A 14866-nucleotide genomic window follows, 5' to 3' on the forward strand; every position below is an offset into this window, starting at 1 on the left:
CAAGAACTTTCTTCCCTTTTGGTAAGTCAATAAGCTTCTAGTTTAGTTAGGTGTTGGATGAGGGCCTGCTGCCGTAGGCCCATATCAAGGTTAAACCCATTTTTCCTTATTTAAATAAGATATGTTATCTGTTATTAATATCTGATTTTATCTCTTATCAGCATTTGATTTGATTTGCCAAGATTATAGCAGAGATATAGGTGATATGTGTAGATTCTCTTCCTCTCATCTCTTCTATATATGTAAACGCTTTAGAGCTGTTCTACCTTAATTATAACATGGTATCAGAACTTTGATTTGTGATCAATGGCATATAGGCTAGCTTTAACAAACCAACCGCGAGTCCTTACCACAAGCAATGGCACAATATCGTTGGCCAACGAGGACTCACAAGGTATTGGTTTGAACGCACATAACATGAACTTTCCCTTCAGGACATTGAGTTTAGGGAACGATTCATTCTCGCAAGCTATGCTCGTTCATCTTCTCAATGGCAACAACTACCTCTAGTGATTGCGACATATTTTGCTGTTTGTTTGAGGAAAAAATCGCAAGAAATACCTCAGAGAATCCTCTAGTAATTACAGATGCCAAGTTCGATCTTGGTAAGTAGAAAACAATATGGTTATGGCTTGGCTCGTGAATTCTATGATCGTTGAGATTGGTGAAAATTACCCATTGGCAATTGTAGCCAAAGAAATATGGGAATTTGAGAAGCGCACCTACTCAGTCAAGGAGAACACAGCTGCCATCTTTCAAGTGAAGCGATTGCTTTGAAATCTCTTGTAAGGAGAGCAATCTATCACTTAATATTACAATGCTCTATGAATGGACTTTTCAGAAAGATGGGGAATACTACAAATAGATTGTTGATCGAGAAAGGTGCTTTCCAGTTAGTGTTTTAAGTCAATTCTCTAGTCCTCCTCAAAAGGAACACTAATAGTAGTTTATAGAATTCTTTGATACTTGAAGAAGACTCTCGGCAAGGACTATTTTTTTTTCCTGTAAAGAATGTCATTAGAAATGTTGAATTATTCACTGATGCAGATTGGGGAGGTTGAAAGAGTGATAAAAGATCAACTATTGGGTATTGTTCCTATGTGTGGGGAAATCTAGTGACCTAGAGGAGTAAGAAGCAACTGGTAGTGTTAAGAAGTTCAACAGAATCAGAGTACTGAGCCTTGTCACAAGGAATATGTGAAGGGATGTGAATCATTTGTCTCTTGAGGGAATTGAAGGTTGATCCGAATGATTCAATTAAGGTATGGTGTGATAATATATCAGCCATAAAGATTGCTAACAATCTTGTTCAACATGACCACATGAAGCATGGGCACTTCATGAAAGAAAAAATTGAAGCTAAGGTGATAGATCTATCTTTCATCCCTTGAGGGAACTAGATTGCAGACATTATGACCAAATCCTTGACTCAAAACAAATTTGAAGGTCTCAGAAGCAAGCTAGGAATGATTAACATCTATTTACTTGCTTGAGGGGGAGTGTTGGTCTATTAGATGAGGGCTTGCCACCATAGGCCCATATCAAGATTAGACTTATTTTTCCTTATTTAAATAAGATTTGCTATATGTTATTAATATTTGATTTTATCTCTTATCAACATTTGATTTGATTTGCCAAGATTACAGGAGAGATATAGGTGATTTGTGTAGATTCTCTTCCTCTCATCTCTTCTATATATGTGAACACATCTTATGAATAAAATTAGAGCTGTTCTACCCTAATCATAACAAAGGGCATTCATCTCATCTTTAACGGCTCTACTCTGTTTGCAGTTTGTAGTTCATTAATATTTGTTGGAATCTGCTCACTTGAAATATTAGCTTCAAAACTCAATAACCAAGAGACAACTTGTCATTTGAGATGTACTCACATGTAGAATGTTTAATGCACGACCTCTGCTCTTTTATGAGCGTATAGGCAAATCTAGTTCATCATGGTTTCTAGGTTAGACAGTTAGACAGCTCAAGAGGTGCGGTAGGTTTTGTGAAAATCCAAGTCTAAACATTGTAACTTCATCCTCATCAAATAGGATAGCTCAATTCTTATTAAAATAGAATATATAAGCTAATCTCGAACATTTAGGAAGATTATTAAAAATGACTGAAGAAAAGAAATTATCCTTAAACAAAGCAATCAGGATAAATGAATTAAAATCAAAATAATTTCCAACAATCTTAAACAACTTACAGAAATTTTCAATCTGCATCTGTGTTAATTTCATCACATAGGTTTCATAGCTTGGCACCTATCATCATACAGCTCCCTATAGTTTTCCCATGTCTTGAATGCATGACACTTAAAATACAAAATTCAAGCATCAAAATACAATGTGCAAGTATTAAAAATCAATATGAAACAATATTCATACAATTATAGGGATGTAACTACAATAAAGATGTGTAATTCTGTGCTCATTCATCATTCGAAATTGATCTAGCTCATACCTGATAATTGTGGTCAGGCAAGGCTGCGTCCACAAATAGTTTCGTGAAAATGATGTATACTTTTAAGCATAATTGTTTATTAGTATTATAAAATAGTTATATGGTAGTGCATATTAGGCTTTAAAGGGACAAGTGCATAATGTTGGAGTAGCAAAGATGAGAATGTTAAAATAGATATGTGGGTATACAAAAAAAGATAAGATCCATAATGAACATGTACAAGAAAAGGTTGGTGTGGCATCTATTGAAGAGAGGGTAAAAAATCGTTTTGAGATGGTTTCGACATGTGTAAAAAAGGTTGTTGGAGGTGCTAATGAAAAGAGTGGAATAGGTAGTCTTGAGTTATGTGAAGAGGGGTAGAGAAGGGTCAAAGAAAATACTTTAAAGTCGTTGAACGAGATCTTTTGGTTAATAATATACACAAAGGCGTGGTTGTTGATAGAGCACAATAGTGTCATGTAATACATGTAGCCAATTCTATTTAGTAGGTATAGTTGGGAAAAAAATATAACGTGGAAATATTATGTTATTATTGTTAATAATTAGCATTTATTAGCATTATTCATTAGGTTTTATTAGTATTTATTAGGTTTTATCTCTCTTGACGTATATATATAGGACTTGCCTGTACATTTGAAAATAGATAAATGAGAAATACAATTTTCCCTCTCTCAAAAACACCACATTGTATCAGAGCATCAAGCCCAATATCCAAATTAGGTTAGTTTTGGAATAGTTGACATGAGACTTCTTGGACAGTATGTAAGGGCATTTGTGTGGACAATGGTGGAGTAAGTTTGGACTCTCACCGCCACTCTAGACGTGCTCAGGAGGCTCCAAACTGCGAAATCTAGGATGATGATGATGAATGGTGGCACGTGTGGACCACACTCGCCACCCCTACGAACTGCGTCAGAGAGCTTTTGGTGGTGTTTGGCAGCTCCATTCAGGCCATGACCTCGTCGAATAGCGATGACGCACTCTCTCCAGCCAAATCCATGCAACTCCGGTGTATGGGTGCATTGTTTTCAAACCATATCAGTCTGTATGGTGTTGTTAGTGCCTTGTTTTGTTGTGTTTTGAGTTATATTAGGCTGTGGCTTCAGGTTTCAATCTATCACGAAGTCTTTCTCTTATTTGAAGTGCTATGGATACTTCTATATGGTGTCATCACTAATTTTTCTAGATCTTCACTGATAGCATTAGTGTCAAAAAAAGGGTCTTTTCTTCAGGCTTTAAAGACAACTCAACGTGTGGTGGTGTGGATTGTGGATTCCGGAACATTTGACCATATGACTAACTGCCATCAATTGTTCACCACTTATAACCCATATACTGGGAATGTTAAAGTGAAAATTGTAGATGATTCCTTAGCACCCGTGGCGGGAAGAGGGAGTATCCGTATATCATATTCTATTGTTTTGGAATCTGTCTTCCATATGGCAAGACTTGATTGCAATTTGCTTTCAGTTAGTCAATTGACTAAGCACTCAAATTGTTTTGCTAAATTTCTTCTGTCACATTGTGTATTTCAAGATCTATCATCTGATGTGAAAATTGGCAATGCTAAAGAGTACGAGGTGCTCTATTATTTAGAAGTCATTACTTGAGTGGGTAACTCATCTATTGTTAGTAATTATGTGTCTACCTCTAAAGTTAATGATTTTATAACATAAGAGGATGGGTCATCCTAATTTCCATTACCTTCAACAATTGTTTCCAATCTTATGCCCAAACATGAATCATAGTTAAATCCAGTGTGAGGTGTGTGAACTTGCCAAACACCATCGCATTTCCTTTCCAAGAGCCAAATGCACCTCCCAAACCATTCACAGTGACTTGTGGGGACCATCTCGTACTCTAAACCGTCCTCAAACGAAATGGTTCATTTCTTTCATTGATGACCATACTCGTATTTGTTGGGTTTATCTTTTAAAAAATAAGTCTGAGGCTATATCCACATTCATGAGTTTTTTCACCATGATCAAAAACCAGTTCAATACTAGCATCTAAGTCTTACATACTAAGAATGATATTGAGTACTTCAACCAATCTTTGAGTAATTTTCTCTAAATGCATGGTATTGTGCATACACGTACTTGTGCCCATACATCCTAACAAAATGGAATTGTAGAAAGGAAAAATAGACATATCCTTGAAGTTGCAAGAGCACCCATGTTCACTTGCAATGTGTCAAAGTTTTGTTAGGGGGATGCCATTTTAATCGTGAGCTATCTCATCAACTGAATGCCGTGTCGAATCTTATCCTTTAAAACCCCTCTCAAAAAATTGCAAAGTGTTTTTCCCACATCTTACATTGAAATCAAACTTCTGCTTTGTGTATTTGGTTGCACAATCTTTGCTCATATCCACCAAAGCAGTAAACTTGAACCTTGAGCTACCAAGTACATATTTCCTGGCTATTCTCCTACTTAGAAAGGATACAAATGTTTTGATCCTGTTTCTAAACGCACCCTTGTAAACCTTGATGTTACCTTTCATGAGGAAACTCCTTTTTATTCCAATTCTTCAATTCAGGGGGAGTATAGGTGAATCTCAGACCTGGGAACTAGAACCTAACATAGAAGCTAACACATAATATGTATTTCTTAAGCCATTAACTCCTGTACCAGAACCATCACCCACACCAACCTCTTCTCTTATGCCACTTGTACTGAAACCCTTACCCTCACCAACCTCTTCTCTTATGCCAAAGTTTGAGGAGAAACAAAAAATAGAGGGAGATGTAGAAAGACCACAAAAGGGAGAGTTGTTGGTTTACACTTGAAAGATGAAATCAAAAGATAGTGAGCAACTTGTACCTAAGGCACCAAGAGAGTTAGAACCAGGGGTAGTTCTTGAAGCTGAAGTACTAAGGACTGATCCATCTGGTGAGCTAGATGATTCAAACAAGGAAGTGAATCTAATGATCTACCTATTGCCCTCCAGAAACAACCTCAATTTTGTACTTTGCATCCGATTTAGAAGTATGTATCCTATAAGGCTCTCTCTCCTAGTTACTGGGCTTTCATCTCTAGTTTGGATAAAGTTGTTATTCCTAACTACATCTAAGAGGCACTAGGAATATCAACAACAACAACAACAACAACAACAACAACAAGCCTTTATCCCACTAGGTGGGGTCGGCTACATGGATTGCAAGACGCCATTGTGCTCTATCATTTATCAAGCTTTTAGGAATATTATTAATTAAGAGATCGCGTTCAATAACTTCCAAGAGTGTTCTCTTAGGCCTTCCTCTACCTCTCTTAATCGGACTCAAAGTTATATGTTCCACTCTTCTCATTGGTGCCTCCCTTGGTCTTCTTTGTACATGCCCAAACCATCTCAACCGATTTTCTACCATTTTTTCCTCAATAGGTGCCACCCTCACTTTTTCACGTACGTGCTCATTTCGAATTTTATCTTTACGTGTATGCCCGCACATCCATCGTAACATTCTCATCTCTGCTACTCCAACTTTATGCTCTTGCTGTCCCGTTAGAGCCCAGCATTCACTACTATATAACATTGCCGGTCTGATAGCGGTGCGATAAAACTTTCCTTTAAGTTTATTAGGCACCTTACGGTCGCAAATAACTCCTTTAGCTTTTCTCTAATTAAACCACCCAGCTTGAATTCTATGTGACATATCTCCACTGATTTTGCCATCATTTTGAATAATGGCTCCCAAATATCTAAACTTTTCCACTTGAGCTATAATTTGGTCTCCCAATTTCACTTCCAAATTATTGTCGAATAGTCCTTTACTAAATTTACAATATAAATATTCCGTCTTACTTCTACTCAGACGAAAACCTTTCGACTCCAATGTCCTCCTCCATAACTCAAGTTTGCAATTAACCTCTTCTCTTGTCTCTGCTATAAGAATTATATCATCCGCGAAGAGCATACATTTCGGGATTTCCCCTTGAATATGTTCCGTCAAAACATTTAAGATCAAGTTGAACAAATAAGGACTCAGAGATGATCCCTGATGTAGTCCAATCTTTATAGGAAAATCCTTTGTTTGACCACTAGGCATTCTTATACTAGTTTTTACCCCCTCATACATATCTTGTATGGCTTTAATATGAGCAATGCGTACTCCCTTTTTTTCTAACGCTTTCCAAAGCACTTCTTTTGGTATACGGTCATAAGCTTTTTCCAAATCAATAAAAACCATGTGTAGATCTTTATCTTTACAACGATACTTTTCCATTAATCCCCTTAGTAGATAAATCGCCTCTGTAGTCGATCTACCTGGCATAAAACCAAATTGATTCTCAGAAATACTTGTCTCCAATCTCAACCTATGCTCAATTACTTTCTCCCACAATTTCATTGTGTGGCTCATAAGTTTAATCTCTCTATAGTTAGTACAATTTTGAATATCTCCTTTATTTTTATAAATAGGAATTAATGTACTTCTCCTCCACTCATCAGGCATTTTCTTGGACCGTAAAATCACATTAAATAACTTAGTTAACCATCTCACCCCTTCTTCCCCTAAACATTTCCACGCTTCGATAGATATACAATCAGGTCCGTTGGCTTTACCATTTGCCATTTTCTTAAGAGCTTCCTTTACCTCCTTATCACGTATTATTCGATAGAATGATAAATTTTGTTCTCCTTCACCAGTTACTAAATCTTCCAAGTTACTAGATGAACCCTCTCCATCATTGAAAAGTTTAGAAAAGTAAGTCTCCCATCTATTTTTAATTTCATCATCTGTAACTGAAGTTCTTCCCTCTTAATCCTTAATACACCTTACCTGTTCTAGATCTCTTGATTTTCTTTCCCTACTCTTGGCAATCTTATAAATATTTAGCTCTCCTTCCTTCGTCTCAAGGCTCTTATAAAATTCTTCAAAAGCTTTAGAACGAGCTTCACCCACAGCTCTCTTAGTTTCCTTCTTAGCCATACAGTACCTCTCCCAATTTTCCTCATTGTTACACAAATGTATGGCTTTAAAACAGTTCTTCTTATACTTGATTTTGTCCTGTACACTATTATTCCACCACCAAGACTCCTTATCTCTCGGACCAAAGCCTTTTGATTCTCCTAAAACTACTTTTGCAACCTCCCGTATCTTTTTAGCCATATCCTCCCACATGATGTTAGCACTTCCCTAAGATTCCCAAATTCCTTTATCCAAAAGATTTCGCTTGAAAATATCTTGCTCCTCACCTTTTAATTGCCACCACCTAATCCTTAGTGCTACTACTTGTCGACGTTTTTGGATTTTACTCAAAATACACACATCAAGGACTAGGACCCTATGTTGTGTCGTTACAGCATCTCCGGGGATCACCTTGCAATTTTTACAAAGTCTTCTATCTGTGTTCCTAACCAAAAGAAAATCAATCTGTGACCTTGAGGCTCCACTTTTGTAAGTGATGAGATGCTCATCTCTCTTCTTGAAACAAGTGTTGGCAATCTTAAAATCATATGCCAATGAGAAATCAAGAAGAGTTTGTCCTTCATTGTTTAGCTCTCCAAAACCAAAACCACCATGCACTCTCGCATACTGACCAGCTTCCCTCCCGACATGCCCATTAAAGTCTCCTCCAATAAAAATCTTTTCACTCTGTGGTATGCATCGAATCAACCCCTCCAGATCCTCTCAAAATAATTCCTTAAGACTGGCTTCTGTCCCGACTTGCGGCGCATAAGCGCTAACAATATTAACAGTCTCACATCCAATTATCATTTTTAAGGAAATAATTCTGTCTCCAATTCTGCTAACTTCTACAATGTTCTTCTTCCACTCCTTATCTATAATGATGCCTACTCCATTGTGTGCACTTACTTTTCCTGTATACCAAAGTTTGAAACCTTGAATATCCTTAGCTTCTTCTCCATGCCATTTTGTTTCTTGCAGGCAAAGGATATTGATTTTTCTTTGAATCATAACCCCTACAACCTCTACAGATTTACAATTCAATGTCCCAACATTCCAAGTACCAAATTTAATTTTGCTCTCATGGACTAACTTCTTTAGCCGTGTGTGTCCAGAATGACGCGGTAGCCCTTGCTCATTTAACACTACATCCGGGCGCCGATGCAGTGGCTCTAACTCACTTATCACTGTACTCGAGCCATGCAGCGCGTTACTTACGGGCAACGACCTAGCATTAACATTATAACGTCTATTGTCCATGTTCATGATAGATTCAACAAAGTTTTACATTGGCTGTTGATGGCCTAACACAACCCTCTTCCTTTACCCGGGCTTGAGATCGGCTATAAACATAGGCGGAGTTAGGCACTAGGAATATCAAAATGGAGAAATGTAGTTATGGAAGAAATTAGAGCTTTGGAGAAAAATGGAACATGGGAGACTGTTGAAAGACCTAAAGGTAAGAAACTAGTTAGTTGCAAGTGGATATTTACTCTAAAGTAAAAGGTTGATAGCATAGTTGCCAAGTTAAAGGCATGATTAGTAGTAAAGGGTTTCACCTAGACTTATGGTATAGACTACAAAGAGATGTTTGTGCCAGTGGCAAAACGACACACTATCAGAATTCTATTATCAGTAGCACCCAACCATTCCTTGAATGGCCACTTCATCAACTAGATATCGAGAATGCCTTTCTAAATGGAGAATTAAAGGAATAAGTCTACATGACTCTACCTCTGGGGTTTGATAGAGACAAAAATGACAAAGTTTGCCAGTTGAAGAAATCTATGTATAGCTTGAAACAGTCACCTAGAGTATAGTTTGATAGATTCTTAAAAGGTTTTGAAGTCAGAAGGCTATAAACATGGAGTATCAAGTCATATGATTTTTTTTTTAAGGCTGAGGGAGCCAAAAAGTGCATCCTTATTGTGCATATAGATGATATAATTCTTGCAAGAGATCATGTTGAGGAAATAGAAAGGATAAAGACTGTTCTTGGTAAGGAATTTGAAGTCAAGGATCTTGGGAACTTGAAATATTTTCTCGGGATGGAAGTTGCAGGGTCTAAACGAGGCATATATGTATCTTAGAGGAAGTATATACTTGATCTTCTCAGGGAAATTAGCATATTAGGTTGTAAACTTGAGGAAACTCCTATTGTGGTCTCGAGAAAGAAAAAGTCTAAGAAAAATAGTAAGGAGAAGTCAGAAGGAGAAGACAACTCTGATGATGAGGTTGAAGAAGAAGACAAGGAAAAATAAGAAACTGTTGATAAAGACAGATATCAGAGACTGGTTGGGAAGCTGATTTATCTATCTTATATAAAGCTAGATATTGCTTTTGCCATCAGTGTAGCAAGTCAATACATATGTGATCCAAAAAAGAAACACCTGGAAGCTGTATGTAGGATTCTTAGATACCTTAAAGGTACACCTGGTAAGGGATTGCTATTTAAGAAGCATGTGCAGAGGACAATGGAGATTTAAATAGATGTAGACTGGGGGGAACCTATGGAGATAGGAGATCCACCTTTAGCTATTACTCGTTTGTGTGGGGAAACTTAGTGACTTGGAAAAGTCAAAAGCAAAGAGTCGTATTCAGAAGTAGTGCTAAATTAGAATTGAGAGCATTAGCTCAAGGAATCACAAAAGAACTATGGATAAGAAGGGTCTTGGAAGAAATACAAGTCAGAATTAATCTACCAATGAAGTTGTATTGTGATAACAAGGCTGCCATAAGCATGGCATTGAATCCTATACAACATGAGAGATCTAAACATGTTAAAGTGGATAGATATTTTATCAGAGAGAAATTAGAGGAAGGCAGTGTATGTCAAACATACCTACCTACAAAGTTACAAGCTGCAGATGTGCTGACCAAGGGACTACCTAAGCTTGCCTTTGAGAGCTGTATAAGCAAGTTGGACATGATTAGCATCTATGATCTAACTTGAGGGGGAGTGTGGGAATATTATGTCATTATTGCTAATAATTAGCATTTATTAGCATTATTCATTAAGCTTTATTAGTATTTATTGGGTTTTATCTCTCTTGATGTATATATATAGGACCTGCCTGTACATTTGAAAGTAGATGAATGAGAAATACAATTTCCCTCTCTCAAAAACACCACACATAGAACTACTGTTTTTGAACCAAATAAGGCTTCTAGAAATGCCCTATATTATAAACCTAAAGGAGCATGTGATATCAAGATTCTTATACCTTGTTAAAGATGGGCTATTGCATCTATATTTTGTATTTGCAGATGGAGTTCAAGTTGGATTGAATGACTCTCGTATCATGTGAAGAAAATATGATAAAATTTAGATAGATGAGGAATGAAATCATTGAAATATATTTTTGAAATACTTAATTATGATATGCATTGTATTGACCCCTGAACTCAACTATTTCCATTGATGTAAGAGTAATACTTTTCTTAACTTCTAAGGCTTTCCTAGATACCTAATACCCAAGCCAATGACTTTGCTATTATGCTTTCTTTACAATCTCTATAGTCTATTCTTGAAATGCATAAAATTCTTTTCCCTGCAGGTCATTTGAATATTTTGGGCTCCAACAATATATTTCTTCTTTAGTCAATTTTGTATTTAGAATTTGATTGACAAGGATGCCAAGGATTAAATTTAGATTCATATCTTTGCAAAATTTATTTGCTAATACTTAGGTGATCAAATTAGTGAATGTTATCTGTTAATCCTCTTGCAACAGCAGCAATACTTAGTATTATTCTTTTGTGAATGTTTATAATCACCCATCTTCTGGCCCTTGTCTGATGATAGTTATGGCGAATCTGTTGAACGTATGAGTGTGGAGGAGTTAGAACAGGGGAAGAGCTGGTTAAGTGATACTTTTCAACTCATAAGGTGAGCCCATTGATGGCCTGGTTGCAACCCGCGCCCCCCCCCCCAGCCCCAAAAACATAAAAACAGACAGACAAAAAGAAAGAACCAAAGGAAAAAAACCCTCTCTCTCTCAACTTATTTCATAATTTGATATCTGGCTAATTGAGCCACTGTTGTTTACTAGCATTGATAAGAAGACAATCATCATTTCCTGAGGAACTGAGGGAAGTTATGGGTCATAATGTAATTTATTCATATTTGAAACTAGGGAAAGATAGAACCTTGTTAAAACTAAGTGGAAATCAGAATCAGGGATCCAGCCATTTTAACCAACTGATCTGGCTGGTCTTTGGTTGTTGGAACTGAATCTCCTCTGCTTGTATTTTTTTTCCCTTCTTTCCCTTATCTTATGTACTGATAGTGTTGCTGAAATTGTAGTCTTGACCGTGAATTCTATAAATTACTTAATCTCTTGTGGATTTCAGGGCCTTTAGAATGTTTGCATGGAAATGAATTGTTTGTGCTTATGTCAGGAGTGTTCTAGTCTGGTCTTTATCCTTGAATTTGTTGAGAAACAATGGATATTTTTTCTTGATGGCTGTTGCAGGTTCTTGGCAGTGATTAATTAGCATATTAGTTCAAAAAAATTTTGGGCACTTTTAGATTATTTATTTTACTCGTCGGTTTTGATGCTGGTGTTCCTTATTGGTCATGCTAGGTGTGAAGGTGATGCGCTTCCAAGTATAACTTGGCTTCTTGACCTTGCAAAAATAGCTGTGCTAAGGCATGGGGTGCGTGGACTTGTAATCGATCCTTATAATGAGCTTGACCATCAGCGCCCTCCAAGCATGTAACTTTCTCAGAGATTTTGTTCTTAATTTGGATCTTTTGTTTCTATTTTTCTTGTGTTCATAGTTGACCTCATCATGAACTTGCTACTTCTGTGGTAGCAAATTAAAGTAATGATGCCAATAGAAAGAACCTTATTGTGCTTAGTTGTTTATGATATATACTTAGGACTTGTTTGGTTGCTGGAAAGAATGGGAATAGAATGAATTAAAAAATAAAGGTAAAAATAAAATGATCAAAATATGGATGGGAGATTGGTCAACTATATTCATGATGGGAAAGAGTAATATAGTTCATGAGGTTGGGAGTTATGATTGATGAGATTTGTGGAAGGTGTGATGTTGGATTTTATCTTGCTTATTATAAGAGGGATGGTGATTTTGTTCATTTTTGGTTTATTTTTTTTTAATCCATGCCATAATTTCTAGCAACCAAACGGACCTTATATTGTCTCCCCTAGCATGTTGATTATTTTTGTTCTTTGCACCCTATACTTTGTTCAAACATTAGCAGCATTGCTAATGATGTTTATTTATTTGTTTCAGGACTGAAACTGAATATGTTAGTCAGATGCTTACCAAAATCAAACGGTTTGCCCAGCATCACGGATGCCATGTTTGGTTTGTAGCACATCCTAGACAGGTTGGTAACAAAAGGCTGTAATCTCGGCCATTCCCTCTTTCCTTTTTCTGATATATCTAATGGTCTAACAGTTAGTTGCATAATAAAAATACCAGTTACAAAATTGGGTTGGGGGACCTCCTAATCTCTATGATATAAGTGGAAGTGCACACTTCATAAATAAATGCGACAATGGAATTGTTATTCATCGAAATCGAGATCCAGAAGCTGGGCCTATGGATCAAGTACAGGTGTGTATTTGCAATATGACTGTGGATGCATTGAGTGATTATTTATTATTTATACTAAATATATATATATATATCTGTTATATGCTTTGCTTTAGGTTTGTGTTCGTAAGGTACGGAATAAGGTTGCAGGGACAATAGGCGATGCCACTTTGTTGTATAATGGGTATTTGGACTCCTACATCTCTGTTTATTGTGCTTTCATAAATTCTCATGATTAAGTAAAATTTAACCAGCTAAGGCTTATGCCAGCAAGGAGTACATTATTATATCCTTTGAGAGCGCTGTCTTAATTTGAATTTTGATTGTTAGAGGCTCAAGCCGCCATTGAATTTTCTGTTCTTGAAAAAGAATGGAGGATTGGTTTCATTTACATTATTCAGACAAGTTTGACATATATGGAGGATTGATTGCAGCCAGTCTGCAATTCAAATCCCTATGATCTAGGCAAGAAGAGGGGAAAAAATGAGAAGAGTACAAATGTTCTAAAAACAGATTCGGATCTAAAAAACAGAGAGGTTCAATATCCTGTTTTTATCAAGGCAAAAAGAATTCCATTTCTCTAGATAAATTTGTGATGGGTGCTTGAATGGGATGGGGAACCTGACTTTAAAAGCTAGCTATTGAGATAGAATAACCAACTCATTTAAGTACCCTATTAAGTATCCTATACTACTCAATGTGGGACTTGATATCTTATACTATCAAGTCTCCATCAGTTGGCCCCCCATGGAACACCAATGTCTCGACGGTTACACACCACGACACTTAACTTAGCCTCTTGTCAGTTAGAACCTTTCATGAGTAACCTTGCTCTGATACCAATTAATGGATGCTTAATCGGGATAGGGAATCTTACCTCAAAAATTAACTGTTGAGGTGAAAGAACCAACTCATTTAAATACCTTATTAAGTATCACATATTACTTAATGTAGGACTTGGTATTCCTTACTACCAATTCTCCATCAGATTGTTGGAAGTATCTACCACTGGTGCTAATTGATCTTTTCTTGGGCAGGGTAACTGGTGAGTTCACCTCTGTTGATGAAGGGAACAAACTTCCTTTTGGTAGCTAAAAAAGTAAGCATTCTCGGAAGAGATAGCAGGTAGCCATATACATATTTTGGATAAACTTGTTCAATGGATGGCATGACATTAGCAGATGCTTGGTTCCTTTTTGGGCATGCTTGGATCTGATTGGAAATGGTGGATATCTTCACAACAAGGAGTATCCAATTTGACGGTAATATTCTTCATTGATGAGGAGTCATGTGAAAAATCTTGCTCACTTCATTTTTCAAACCACAACCCTATTGGAGATATAAATCTAATCCTTTGTGTATATAGACTTTGTATTGTCTTGTAATGGCTCCTTCATTCCAATTTTGATGTTATTTTATATCTGAAAGTTTGGGTTGTAAGAATATTTTTACTGAACTAGATTCTGTCAAAATGGTCGGCACGTTCAATTCAAACATAAATTCTTTCTGCTCACTTAATGTCTATTGTTTTGAAGAGAGTATTTACTGAATAAGTGGACAAGGTTGAAAAACCATAATCGTATAAACCCCTTGATGCATTATTTACAGCGGGGAATTTCTTCAGTAGACTTGAAGGCTTGGTTTTTATGAAGAAAATAGAGAGGAAAAAAAACTATGAAGATAAATTTTTAAAAATTTTATTACTTTTAGACATTGTCTTTTCTAGTTTTTTTTCCCCTTCCTATCCATCCAAATAAAGGGGAAATGTTTTCATGTAAATTTGGTGTTGTCGTCTCTGATGAATTGAATCGTTTAGTCTTAAAACATAGGAGAAAGATGGAACTTGTTATTGCAATGATGAAATTATGAACGCAATCATCTTTTGGAGTTGCAAATGCTGTGTGAATATCATTTCTAACAATTTATG

General features: G+C 36.5%; 1 protein-coding gene across 1 annotated transcript in view; it reads left to right on the plus strand.

The window, feature by feature from the left end:
* The window catches only part of LOC129298689 (twinkle homolog protein, chloroplastic/mitochondrial-like), a 29544-nt gene extending 15092 nt beyond the window's left edge, over positions 1 to 14452 (plus strand). The window contains exons 5-10 of the mRNA XM_054937108.1: positions 11177 to 11260; positions 11958 to 12089; positions 12634 to 12730; positions 12826 to 12960; positions 13056 to 13123; positions 13977 to 14452. Coding sequence (XP_054793083.1) covers positions 11177 to 11260; positions 11958 to 12089; positions 12634 to 12730; positions 12826 to 12960; positions 13056 to 13123; positions 13977 to 14034 — 574 coding nt within the window. The 3' untranslated portion in view covers positions 14035 to 14452. The remainder of the gene's footprint in view (positions 1 to 11176; positions 11261 to 11957; positions 12090 to 12633; positions 12731 to 12825; positions 12961 to 13055; positions 13124 to 13976) is intronic.
* The last annotated feature ends 414 nt before the right edge of the window (positions 14453 to 14866 follow it).

This window comes from Prosopis cineraria, unplaced genomic scaffold (genome assembly GCF_029017545.1).
Source record: "Prosopis cineraria cultivar Desert tree isolate PC_DT_omini unplaced genomic scaffold, ASM2901754v1 PC888, whole genome shotgun sequence".
NCBI classification, from domain to species: Eukaryota; Viridiplantae; Streptophyta; class Magnoliopsida; order Fabales; family Fabaceae; genus Prosopis; species Prosopis cineraria.